General features: G+C 37.6%; 1 protein-coding gene across 1 annotated transcript in view; it reads left to right on the forward strand.

The window, feature by feature from the left end:
- The window catches only part of FAM210A (family with sequence similarity 210 member A), a 65398-nt gene extending 51281 nt beyond the window's left edge, over positions 1–14117 (forward strand). Inside the window, exons 3-4 of the mRNA XM_004389859.2 lie at positions 659–770; positions 10425–14117. Of these exons, the coding sequence (XP_004389916.1) occupies positions 659–770; positions 10425–10658 (346 nt within the window). The 3' untranslated portion in view covers positions 10659–14117. The remainder of the gene's footprint in view (positions 1–658; positions 771–10424) is intronic.
- The last annotated feature ends 209 nt before the right edge of the window (positions 14118–14326 follow it).

Below are 14326 nucleotides of genomic sequence, written 5' to 3' on the forward strand. Positions count from 1 at the left end.
ACACACACACACACACACACACACACACACACACACACACACAGCAAGGAAAAACAAGAGCCAGTGTAGCAAAATGTTGATAATTGGGGAAACTGAAAAAAAATAAATCAGGGTTTAACAGTTTAGGTTGGAGACTTCCTCTGCCTTCTTTCCCTCCCTTCAAAACTTTGTTGTAATTTATGGTAATTGCCTTGTAAGGTTGATAAGGAGTTTTAGAAGTAAAAATCTTGGGTCTTGAAAATTGAGTTGGAGCCTTCTAAGTAGTGTCTGGTTGATGAAACTAAGATGGGGTAAATAATTCTCATCCTTTTAGGTTACTTAAAGCTGTTAATTTTGCTGTAATAAAAATGTTTCTGTTTTTCCTAATATGGTAATTAGAGATACATATGTGCAAAAGCAAACTAGAAGTTGCAGACAGTAAGATACAACACAACAGGGTTACACATTTTATTTTTTGATGATGAAATTTATGGGCATATAATGTATATCAAGTAATATGTTTACTCAAAGTGAAATTAAAATGCTTAATAATGCAGAATCAACTTTTAAACAAATTTGTTACAGCAAATTGTGGCTTTGGTGTTTTCAGATCATCTTTAGAAAATATTTGTCCTTAAAAGTTTGTATATATGTAAATTATGTTTTGTTTCTTTCATAGAGGAGTGAATGTTATTCCTTTTCTAGAACTCATTGGGTTACCTGACAGCATAGTCAGCATTCTCAAAAATTCCCAGAGTGGAAATGCACTAACAGCATATGCCTTGTTTAAGGTAGGTACTATTATTAACAGATTACTCCCCAGACTTAACCCCATAAAACTCCGTTTTTACCCCAGTAGTTATTTTTTTTGAAATTTAACAGTGTATTTCATGTCTTACATATCTAATGAATAAAGTTTTAAAAGAATTTAAAATGTGAATAAAATGGTTTAGAAAAAGTGCCTTAAAAATAGGTAGGTCACTCATAACCCGTTGTGATAAGACAAAGGTTATTTCCAGGGTTGTTGTTAGTTGCTTTCAGTCGATTTTAACTCTTAGCGACCCCACGTGACAGAGTAGAGCTGCCCCATAGGGTTTTCTAGGCTGTAACCTTTATAGGAAGGAGCCGTGGTGATGCAACGTTTAAGCGCTCAGCTGCTAATCGAAGGGCTGATGGTTTGAACCTACCAGCTGCTCAGTGGGAGGAAAAACCTGGTGATCTTCTTCCATGAAGACTACAGACTAGAAAACCCTATGGGACAGTTCTGCTCTGTCCTATAGAGTCACGACGAGTCAGAATCGATTTGACAGCACACAACAACAGCAGTCTTTATAGGAGCACATTGCTAGGTCTTTCTTCTGCGGAGCTGCTGGGTGAGTTAGAAACTGGGCACTTAACCATTTCACAATGACAACTTATTTCCAGAGTAGTTGTCATCTTTTTGATGTTTCTTCTATTGATATTATATTAACTTTCCCTTACTCAGACATCCACATGCCACCTGACTTATGAGTGGAATTTGGCGTATATTTTACTGTTTATAATAGCTAATCTTCTCAGTAAGTAAAATAGTAAAGTTTAATTCAAGTTGTTTTATGCTATAAACGTTAGACTTAGTTTCTAGATATTTTGCATGTTTTATTTTTGAAATTCATCGTCTTTGTAACTGTTGCCTGGATTCAGGCAACGTCTTTATAAGTAGATAGCTTCTACACCTGTGGGTCTTTATTTTGGAAGAGAAGACATTGTAAATTGTAGAATTTAGTCATATTAATCTCATTTTCACAACAAATTATGTATATAGAGAGAAATGTGTGTGTGCGTGTGTGTGTGTGTGTGTGTATATAATTATATATATTGGTTTAGAAAAAGTGCCTCAAAAATAGGTAGGTCACTCATAACCTGCTGTGATCAGACAAAGGTTATTTCCAGGGCTGTTAGTTGCTGTCAGTCGATTTCAACTCGTAGCGACTTCATGTGACAGAGTAGAGCTGCCCCATAGGGTTTTCTAAGCTGTAATCTTTATAGGAAGGAGCCCTGGTGGTGCAAGGTTATAACCAATTTATATATGTATATACATATTTCATTGTGGTACAAATATACATAAAACATTTTCCTATTCTATAATTTTTACATGTATTCGGTGACATTGATTACATTCTTCATGTAGTACAACCATTTTCGATATCCTTTTCTAAATTATTCCCCCACCATTAACATAAACTGTGTGTACACTAATAAATCCCTCGCCCCCTCCCTCCCACATCTGGTAACCACTGAAAAGCTTTGGTTTCTATTTCTGTTTGCCTATTTCATCTATGTGAGATTGTATAGTATTTGTCTTTTTGTAACTGACTTATTTCACTTAGCATAATGTTTTCAAGGTTCATCCATATTGTGGTATGTATCAGGGCTTCATTTTTCTTTATGACTAAGTAATATTCCATTGTATGTATATATCACGTTTTCTTTATCCAGTCTTTTGTCATGGACATTTAGGTTATTTCTGTCTTTTACTATTGGGAATAATGCTGCAATGAACATTGGTATACAGGTCTCTGTGTTCCTGCTTTCAGTTCTTTTGGGTATATACCTAGGAGTGGGATTACTGTGTCATATGGTAGTTCTATGTACAGCTTTTTAAAGAACCACCAGACTTTTCTACAGCAGCTGTATCATTTTGCATTCCCACTAGCAATGGATGAGGGTTCCAGTTTCTCCACATCCTTGCCAAAACCTGTTGTTTTCCTTTTTTTTTTTTTTATCATAGCCATGCTAGTAGGGGTGAAGTGGTATCTTATTGTGGTTTTGATTTGCATGTCTCTAATGGCTAATGACGTTGAGAATCTATTTATGTGTTCATTGGCCATTTGTATATCCTCTTTGGGTGAAATGTCTGTCACATCCTTTGCCCATTTTTTGATTGGCTTGTCTTGTTAAGCTGTGGAAGTTTTTTTTAATATGTTTTGGATATTACACACTTTTTAGATATATGGTTCCAGAAAATTTTCTCCTAATCTGTAGGTTGTCACCTCACTTAGTTGATAAAGTCCTTTGATGAACAAAAGTATTTAATTTTTATGAGGCCTGGTTTATCTACTGTATCTTTTGGTGTTCATGTTCTTGTTGTCATAGCTGATCCATTGCTAAAAAATAGGTCTCATAGCCATATCCCTGCGTTTTCTTCTCTGACTTTTATGTTTTTAGTTCTCACATTTAGGTCCTTGATTGATTTTAAATTGTTTTTTGTATATGGTGTGAGGCATGGATCCTGCTTCATTCTTTTGCATGTATAAATCCAATTTTCCCAGCACCATTTATTAAAGAGACTGTTCTTTCCCCATTGGATGGACTTACTACCTTTGTTAAAAATCTATTGACCATAGATGTATGGATTTGTTCCTGAACTCTGAACTCTGTTCAATTGGTCTGCATGTCTATTGTTATACCAGTACCAGGCTGTTTTGATTACTGTAGCTTTAGAGTGTGTTTTGAAGTCAGGAAGTGTGAGTCTTCCTACTTTATTATTCTCTTTCAAGATTGCTTTAACTATTTGGGGTCCCTTGCCCTTCCATGTAAGGAGCCCTGGTGGTGCAGTGGTTAAGTGCTCGGCTGCTAACCAAAAGGTCAGCGGTTCGAACCCATCAGCCACTCCATGAGAGAAAGATGTGACAGTCTACTCCCATAAAGATTACAGCCTTGGAAACCCTATGGGACAGTTCTACTCTGCCCTGTAGCATCGCTTGAGTCAAAATTGATGACAACATGTTTGGTTTTTTGGGGGGCCTGTCCTTATAAATTTGAGAATTGGCTTTTCCATTTCTGCACAGAAGGCTTTTGGGATTTTGATGGAGGATTGTGCTGAATTTATAGATTGCTTTGGGTATTATTGACATCTTAATAATATTAAGACTTCCAGTCCATGAACATGAAATGTCCTTCCATTTATTTAGGTCTTCATTAATTTCTTTTAGTAATATTTTATAGATTGCAGTGTTTGTCTTTCACCTTCCTCGTTAAATTTATTCCTAAGTACTTTATTCTTTTAGATGCTGTTGCAGATATTGTTTTCTTAATTTCCTTTTCAGCTTGCCCATTACTAATGTATAATAATTACGACTGATTTTTATATTTTGACCTTGTACAATGCCACTTTGCTGAATTCGTTTATTAGCTCTAAGCTTTCTTGTGGAATCTTTGGGGTTTTCTATGTATAGAATCATGTCATTGCGAAAAAATGTTTTACTTCCTTCCAAAGTTGGATTCATTTATCTATCTAGCTATTTTTCTGGCCTAATTGCTCTGGTTAGGACTTCCAGTACAATGTTGAATCCAGTGGTGAGAGTAGGCATCCTTGTTTTGTTCCTGATCTTAAAGGGAAAATTCTCAGTCTTTCTCCATTGAGTATGATGTTAGCTGTGTGTTTTTCGTAAATGGCCTGTATTAAGGAATTTCCCTTCTACTCCTAACTTGTTGAGACTTTTTATCACGAAAAGTGTGTTGAATTTTGTTGATTGAGATGATCATGTGGATCTTTTCCTTGTTCTATTACTATGATTTATTAAATTGATTGGTTTTCTAACCCTTGCATTTGTGGAATAAATCCCACTTGATCATGGTATATAATCCATATGCTTTTGGATTCAGTTTGCTAGTATTTTGTTGAGGATTTTTGCATCTATGTCTGTAAGGAATATTGGTCTGTAGTTTTCTTTTCTTGTGGTGTCTTTGTCTTTAGTATCAAGGTAATGCAGGTAACTCAGAATGAGTTAAGAAATGTTCCCTTCCCTTTTTTGGAAAAGCTTAAGTAGCATTGGAGTCATGTCTATAAATGTTTAGTGGACTTACTCAGTGAAGCCATCTGGGGCAGAATTTTTCTTAGCTGTGAGGTTTTTGAGTATGCATTCATTCTCGTCACCTCTTATGGATCTGTTGAGAATCCTCTATTTCTTCTTGAGTCAGTGTAGGGAGTTTATGTGTTTCTAGGAATTTGTCCATTTCCTCTAAGTTACCCAGTTTGTTGGCATTCAGCTGTTCATACTATTCCTTTACAATTCTTTTTATTTCTGTAGAGTCTGTTGTAATGTCTCTACTTTCATTTCTAATTTTAGATACTTCCATCTTCTCTCTCTTTTTCATTGTCCATCTAGCCATGTGTTAGTTGATTTTATTGATCTTTTCAAAACATCGACTTCTGGTTTTGTTAATTTTTCTCTGTTGATTTTCTATTTCTTTTATTTTTGCTCTTTGTTATTTCCTTTCTTCTTATAGCTTAGGCTTAATTTGCTTTTCTTTTTCTAGTTCCTCAAGTTATAGCATTAGGCTGTTGATTTGAGATCTTCTTTTTTAATGTAGGCATTGATTGCTGTAAATTTTCCCCTGAGTACTGCCTTCACTGCATTCCGTAGGTTTTGGTGTGTTGTGTTTTCATTTTTGTTTGACTCTAAGTATTTTTTATCTCTCTCTTGATTTCTTCTTTGACCCATTGGTTGTTTAGTATTGTGTTGTTTAATTTCTACATATTTGTGCATTTTCCAGTTTTCTTTCTGCTATTTCTTGTTTATTTCTTTGTGATCAGAAAAATACTTTGTATGATTTTTACTTTTTAAACGTATTGTGACTTACCTTGTGTCCTAAGATATGGTGTATCCTGGAGATAGTTCAGTGTACACTGGAAAAGAATGTGTATTGTGCTGCTGTTGGGTGGAGTGTTCTATACATGCTTGTTAGGTATAGTTGGTTAATAGTGGTGTTCAAATCTTTTATTGTTATTGAAGTCTTCAACTATTATTGTAGACCTGTCTATTTCTCCTTTCAATTCTGTGTTAGCTTTATATCCTTTGGGGCTCTGAGGCTAAGTGCGTATATATTTGTAATTATTATATCTTTCTGATGAATTGATCCTTTTATCATTATATAGTGTCCTTTACCTCTTATAATAGATTTTGACTTAAAGTCTGTGGATTTTTTTCTGCCCCTTTCTTTCTCTCTTCTCTCTTTAAGACTCCCATATCGTATATATTAGTCCATTTGATGGTGTTCCACAGGTCCCTTAGGCTTTGTTCAGTTTTCTTCAATCTTTTTTTTTCTCCTCAAACTCAATAATCTCAGTCACCTTATATTCAAGTTCGCTGATTCTTTCTTCTTCCAATTCATATCTGCTGTTGGGCCCCTGCAGTGAATTATTCATTTCTGTTATTGTTCCTCATTTCTGGCCCAGGCCCCACCGCTCAGGAACTGCAACCCATGCCACGCACACTGTGCTACTCTGTCCCAAGGATCACTGCTCAGGGGCTCCAGCCTGCAACTGCCCTGACCATGATGTTCTGATACATAACTCTCTGTCCATAAACTCTGGCCCACACTGTCCTCACCATGCTGCTGTGACCCAGACCTCACTGCTTAGGAACTCCAGCCCCTGCTGTGCTTTCCATGCTGTTTCAACCTGGGTCTTCCGGCCCAGGAATGCCAGCTACAGCCACCTCAAGATGGCCACACTGAGCTGGGGAAGGGGGTAGGGTGCACATGTGTCGTTAACTTCCATTCTGTTGCCACCTGCATGCTGCTGTTTTCTTGATTCAGTGTTCCCTTTCGTCCTCCAACCCTTCAACTGATGTCCAGAGTTCCAGGGTTGTCAATTTCATCAGTTTTTGCTTGTTTTCTTCTGGCTTTGGGAGAAGGAAGCTTGCAACTGCTTATGCCACCATCTTGCTCCTCCTCCTTCAATTGACAAATTCTTATGCAGTTCTATGTGAACCATCTACCTAAGAAAAAAATAAGTAGAAAAAGTGGAAACTAAATGCCACTTTATTTTACTTCTGTCATATAAAAATACCTAGAATTACAGTTTTATAGTTGTAATCAAAAGGAACATTGTTTTATTCTGTCATCTTCATTAGAATCCTGTAACTCTTAGAAAATTTCCTCTTTTGTATTTTTGACTAGATAGCGAAAGCGTAACTTTTCATTTTCAACATTAAACCTTATTCATAAATGATCAGGTTTCTAATTATAGTGGGTATAATTTAGTCTTGATAAATCAAACTATCATGATGTTGATTTAACCCATTTCTCTAATTAGAATTGCTCCTTATCCCATGTTCCATAGCATGTTAGTAGCTTTCAGAGTTCATCTCACAGTCTGGGTGTTAGTAGGTTTTTATGCTTATTTTCTTTGATTATGAGCACCTAGGCATTAAGAATCATGTCTTCTTCATCTTTGTATTTCTCTGTGCCTGGTATTGTGCTTTGTAGGCAGATAGGTACTCAGTGCATGCAGGTTGAACTAGAATTGCAATGTGAAGCTGTGCAGGTGCATGGGTCAGTGTCAGCAGTGTTTACACCACACTCTTCCTTTGTGAGGTTTGAGTATGGAGACAGCTACTTCTGTGTATATACTGTACCCCTAGTTTCTCAAATAGAGCAACATTGATATTCACTGCTTCACCAAGGCAAACCCTCAGAATTCAGTGAGGCAAAGATGAGAAAGGAATAATCTGTGAGTGTGGCCTGTGGCTGTGGTTAGGATGCTCTCATTAACTCACTTGAAATTTCCTGGAAATGCACCTGGTGTTTTATTCAACAAAAATTTATTGAGTTACCACTCTGTGCCGGGTGCCATGCTGAAAGATTTAATTAAAAGCACAAAATACCTGCCCTCACAGAGTTTATGTTCTAGTGAGTAGGAGTAGGGTGGGGAGGCAACTGAAGAGAGAGACAAAAAACATGAAGTTGAAAAAAAAAATGTACAGTATACACACGCATATATATTGTGCGTGAGTTTGTATTTATATAGGGGTAGTGCTAAGAAGAAAAAGCAAGTCAGGGATGGGAGCATGTTTTCTTTTCAGGGGAAGATTGCTATTTTAGAGGGAAGACCTTGCAGAGAAGGCCTGTCTGAGTAAAGACTTGAAGGAGGTGCAGGAGTTTGTCAGGCAGTTATCTGGGGAAGAGCAGTTCAAAGTGAGGACATCCCAAGTGTGAAGTTGTGAGGCAGCAGGATGCCTGGAGCATTTGAGGAAATAACAAGGAAGCAGATAGGGTGGAGTGAGTAAGCAGGGCAGAGGGGACGGAGCACTCAGTCAGGTTGGGCTGCTGTACAGATTTTGGCTTTTCCGCGAAGTGGACTGCTGTGTTGAAAACAGACTCTAGCAGGACAAGGGTAGAAGTTGAGAGACCTGGTTTGAGGTTATTGCAGTAGTCTGGGTGAGAGATGAAGGTGGCTATGACCACAATAGTAGCAGTAGAAGGATAAGAAGTAGTTGGATTGTAGATATGATTTGAAGGTAGAGCTGATGGGGTTATCTAATGGATTGGATATAAATTATGTAAGAGAAAGAGAGGAGTCAAAACTATCTCCTAGTCTTTCGGCTTGAGCAACTGCAAGAATAGAACTGCCGTTTACTGAGATGGGGAACACTTGGAGAGGAGCAGGGAGGGACAGTTGAAGATCAGGTAGTCAGTTTTGAACATCCTAAGTTTGAGATCCTATTGAACATGTTCATGGAAATGAGTAGGTGGTTGTATATACTGGAATTCCGGGAGGAGGTTTCATGGATGGATGATAGATGGCATTTGAAACTGGATGATATCACCAAGGGAGTGAGGGAAGTAAAGAGGCCCCGGGACTGAGTTCTGGGTCACACAATGTTTAGGGATTGGAGGCATGCGGAGAGCTTGGTGAAGAAGCCTGAAAAGAAGTAGCCAGTGAGATAGAAGGAAAACTACGAAAGTGTGAAATCCCTGAAACCTTGTAAAGGAAATGTTCCAAGGAGTAAAGAGTGAAAAGCTGTATCAAATGGTTCTAATTGTTCAGGGGCCGATTGGATTTAGTTTCATAGAAGTCATTGTGACTTTGATGAGAGCAGTTTTGGTGGAGAAGGGGAGCTGGTGAATGCTGGTTAGAGGAAGTTTCAGAACAAACTGAGGAGAAAAATTGGAGACAGCACAGACAGCTCTTTCAAAGAGTGTACAGTAAGCTAGAAGTACTACTGTGAATGTGCAGCCTCTTTGTTTTTATGATTCTCTTTGATCAGTTCATTTGCTCTTTAATTTTTGGTCCTTAAGTCCCTGATCATAGTTCAACCTGTGCATGTCTAATGTCTGCTCACTCTTTTACTGTTTTTTGGTCTCATGGATTCCAGACCCAGGGCCAATTGTAATGAGTAGGGAGCATGAAACCTGGATAAGGGAGAGGAATGAAACTAAACTCAGTTCAGTAATAAAGCGACATTTGTCCCATGCCTTGCCCCATTTGAAGTACTTTGTAGTAATCTCAACAATGAACGTTAGCAATGTTAAGGAAATAAAGTATTTGGCAGGTTTTTTTTTTTTAATCATTGTGCTTTAAGTGAAAGTTTACAATTCAAATTAGTCTCTCATACAAAAATTTATACATACATTGTTATGTGACCCTAGTTGCTCTCCCTACCTATACTGTGACAGCACACTCTTCCTTTCTAGCCTGGATTTCCCATGTCCAGTCAACCAGCTCCTGACACTCTCTGACTTCTCATCTCGTCTCTGGACAGGAGCTGCCCATTAGTCTCATGTATCTACTTGAACTAAGAAGCACACTCTTCACGAGTATCATTTTATGTCCCATTGTCCAGTCTAATCTTTGTCTGAAGAGTTGGCCTCGGGAATCGTTTTAGTTTTGGGCTAACAGAGAGTCCGGGGCCATGTCTTCCGGGGTCCCTCCAGTCTCAATCAAACCATTAAGTCTGGTCTTTTTACTAGAATTTGACTTCTGCACCCCACTTTTCTCCTACTTCACCAGGGACTTTCTGTTGTGTTCCCTGTCAGGGCTGTCATTGGTGGTAGCCAGGCACCATCTAGTTCTTCTGGTCTCAGGCTGATGAAGTATCTGCTTTTTGTGGTCCTTTCTGTCTCTTGGGCTAATACTTTCCTTGTGTCTTTGGCATTCTTCATTCCGCTTTACTCCAGGTGGGTGGGGACCAATTGATGCATCTTAGATGGGCACTCAGTAGCTTTTAAGACCCCAGACACCACTCACCAGTGTGATGTAGAACATTTTCTTTAAAAGTTTGTTATGCCAATTGACCTAGATGTCCCCTGAAACCATAGTCCCCAGTCCCCCGCCCCGGTACTCTGTCCCCCAAAGTGTTTGATTGGCAGAGTTTTTAAGGAATAGAAACACTTGCACCTTTGTTACTGTTAGTGGTATTTAGTTAAGGACTTCATTTCTGTTGACCTGATACTTGGATAATTTTTGGTTGGGTTGTCTAAATGACAAACATAAGATGAGGTTACAGAAGATGCATCCCTTGTTAGGAGGGAAAACCATGTAGGGTGTTACTATAGTGATCTTGCAAGAGAATGAAGCAGTTTTACAGTGCTTGGTTATTACCAGAATTTTAACTTGTTTTTAAGAAATTATGGTTATAATCAGGTGTTGATCTGCCTATGTTTGCTTTTTTCTTAAGATTGCAACACCTGCCCGATATACTGTGACTTTGGGAGGAACATCCTTTACTGTGAAGTACTTGAGAAGTCGTGGCTACATGTCAACACCTCCGCCAGTTAAGGAATATCTGCAGGACAGGATGGAAGAGACCAAGGAGCTTCTCACAGAGAAAATGGAAGAAACGAAGGATAGACTCACTGAAAAGTTACAAGAAACCAAAGAAAAAGTTTCTTTTAAGAAAAAAGTGGAATAGGGTGTCTTTTATAATAGGTCATAGAAAATTCATGCGCTTTAACCCTTTGGAGACTATGGGCAATGATACATTCTCCTGGTTATTTTTGTGGTTAGTTGCCAAATATACCAGTTCTCTGAGGGTTAAAGAACCAAAGATACCTTTTTAAAGCTAAATATCACTAGAAAAATCAGTTTTTTGAGAGGAAAAAAATGAACCTAGTGTGAGAATTTCACATCAATAGCAGCATTAAGCAATGGTCAAGAGTTCTTTTTCAAGGTCTTTACAGTCATGGTTGCTGCGTGTTCTGTTGCTTCCTCCTATAATGTATGCAGACGAGGCAGATGTCTCCATAGACAGGCTGTTTGTCCTGAGTCTTCATCTTTCTGTTATTCATTAAGACTTCACCTGTATTCACTTCTCAGTGTGAAGACAAACTATTATCAAACTACTTTTCTATAAAAACAGTATATAACAGTTGTATACCAGTCAAAATGTAAACTATATATGAAGAAAAATTAAAATGAAGACACATATGTAAATAAGATGTATTGGTTATATGTAAAGGAAAAATAACCCTTTAAAAATTGACCCTATTAAAATGATTTTTACTGAAGCTTGTTATAATCAGAAAAATTTAAGCAAATGTATATGGCCGCAGTTGTTTTTCAGAATTGTGTATTGATGTTGATCACCCAGAACACAAGATTTTGTTTCCTCTTCAACTGATCTTTCAGAGGACAAGTGAAAATAAGCACACCTTAAAACTTTATTGATGAAATATTCTCAAGCAGCAACTCTAAGCTTTTGGTTCTCAACTGGATAAAAGGTTTGAGAGACTAGAAGATGGCATCAGGTTGTCTTGAAGATTCCTCACTGTCCTGGGTGTGTAAACAGGCCTTTTTTCTCAGCTAGCCAGTGCTACCTTCCCAGTGTTAGGGCTTCAGAGCTAATAGTAATTTCATTATGGAGTAATAATGAAAATCAGAGCTTCTACTTAATAATAAAATCAGAGCTTCGTTTTCCCTTAGATTGCAGTACCCTTGCTTGAGCATTGTACTTGAATTTTTGGTAGCAAAACTGTATTAAATTACCTGTTTGGAAGGAAATGTAGCCATTGTCACGTGAAAGTTTTCATGATTGTGTGGATGTGCTTTAGCGTGCATGTGTCTATTTCCTTTTGCTGTAACTGCTCTACTTCTATAATGAATATTTGGAAGAAGAAATGGTCTCTTTTTAGATTGTCGTTGTTTTCAATTATCTGGTAAGGCAAGAAAACGTCTTGAGTGTGAAGAACAGCCCTGTCGGGCCTCTTCTTCTGGGCATGATTATTGTATCAAATGCTGAGTCGGGCAAAATTTAGAAAATAGTTTAAAGGGAAAAAATGTTTACGTTTTATACATCTAATCATTCTTTGGAAAAGTTTCTCAATGTGCTGTGGTTGGAATCTTTTCTTTTAGGGCTAGAGGGTAGTGAGGGAGTGAGAAGCTGTGCTGCTGTGATACAAAGACTGCTCTTAATTGGGCAGATCAGTTTTGTCTCCTGAAACTGTTGAATGCACTATTTCAGACTGACATTTTCAAATGTAAACTCATTTAACATGTTTTAGCTTGTTTATTAAATAATTCACATTTTTACAGATACTAAATGCTAAAATATTAACAAATTTCTTTTTTTTAACTAGTTCAGGCGATGCCTGTGTTTTAACACCTTGTGTTATATGGAATTCTTCTAAAACAATTTACTTTTCACATTTTACAGGGTATATTTTCCATTGGGGAATAAATTGTGGGTTCTTAGAAGTCACTAATAATTCCTTCAGACTAGAAATTTTTTTTCTGAGTACCCATCTTTTGTTCAGTCCACTTAGTGGTATTGTCATCCAGTTTTGTAATCAAGTTACTCTTATCCAGTTATATTGAATGAGATGTTGCCCATGAATGCTTTGAAAATTCTAAGGTAAAAAAAATTCCCTGAAGATAGGGGATCTGGAATGTTGCAAAAATGCTGTTGCTAGCACATTGCTAACCTAGTCCTTAAGAAGTTACAAAGAGCTTAAAAAGGGACATCTGTAATAGGTTATTTGGACTATTAATAGCAGGTTAACAGAATGTAGTAGTATATGTTGTTAAATTATTAAGACTATATATATACTGAACCCCATTTCATGAACAGCAAAATTTGGATTAATTCACTTCTGCATTTTATGAGGTATGAGAGAACAGCTCCCCAAACCTGATCTGTGTGTCCATATTTACGTAGGATGTGTTGACAGGGCGAAGAGGGAGCTAGGACTGAGATTTAGCTTATATAACGGATGAAAAGTGTTTATGCAGCCAAGTAATAATTGAAATGAAAAATGGCTTAGGTGAGGGACTTAAGTTTGTTCAAGGATAATAGCAGAACCAACCTTTAAAAGTACCACACCAAAAAATACCTTTTACTAAGATGTAAGATAGCCTTTTGCATACAGCAAGGTGCTGTGTTTACAGATTCCAACAAAGGAGAAAAAGAATGCATATATTGAGATTACCTTCCTCCTAGTACTGAATACAATAAAATTATGCCTTCGAAGATAACCTACACTTTATTTGTTGTGACAGAATCTACCCCCATTCGTTTTCAACTGAAGGATATTCTTGAGGTCTTTTATGCTCTACAATGAAATGCTGCTGTTGGTTGTCTCTTAGAATAACCCTAGGAATTTTAAAGATCTTAATAATTTAGCAGAAGAGATGTTTGAAGAAAAGCAAGTTGCACATTAGACACATCTAGCTTCTTTCTGTGTTCTGTCCACTGGGATTGGGTCATCTTCAGGATTTCTTAACCAAGAATATGGTGATAGTAATGAAATGGACAGAAAGTGACTTTAGCAACTGAAGCAGAAAAAAATGAGTGTATTTTTCCTGATACCTCAGAAATGACACCATTTCTATAAAATGCTTTTGTAAGGCATAAATTTCTGAATTATGATTAAAGAATTCCTTCTGAAAAATAACTTGTTTTCATGGTAATGTACACACACGTGTTTTGTTGGCTACAGTTCCTTTGTTTATTTCACATTTTCAAAATTGAATCTCCATGTCGCTGTGAGGTACCATCGAGTCAACTGGGACTCATAGCCTTATGTATAACAGAAGAAAATGTTGCCCAGTCCTGTGCCATTCTCACAATCCTTGCTGTGTTTGAGCCCGTTGTTGCAGCCACTGTGTCAGTCAGTCTCACTGAGGGGTTCCCTCTTTTTTGCTCACCCTCTGCTTTACCAAGCATGATGTCTTTCTTCAGCGATTGGTCCCTCCTTTAGGGTTGGATTACCCAATAAGCAAGGTACACACGGGCTTACTTGTGCATACTTGCTATCTGTAGTGAACAATTTCACCTGTTTTCACCAAAGGAAATGTGAAAAACAGGTATAATTGTTCACTACAGATTAGTAAGTATACACCTTGCTTACTGGTTAATCCGCTCCTGCTCCTGATGACGTGCAAAGTAAGTGAGACGAAATCTCATCATCCTTGCTTCTAAGTAGCATTCTGGCTGTACTTCCTCCAAGACAGATTTATTCCTTCTAGCAGTCCGTGGTGTATTCAGTGTTCTTCACCAACACCACAATTCGAATGCATCAGTTCTTCGGTCTTCCTGTTGTCCAGCTTTCACATGCATCTGTGAGGCAATTAAAAAGACCATGG

Source organism: Trichechus manatus, unplaced genomic scaffold (assembly GCF_000243295.1).
Source record: "Trichechus manatus latirostris isolate Lorelei unplaced genomic scaffold, TriManLat1.0 scaffold00262, whole genome shotgun sequence".
Classification (NCBI taxonomy): Eukaryota; Metazoa; Chordata; class Mammalia; order Sirenia; family Trichechidae; genus Trichechus; species Trichechus manatus.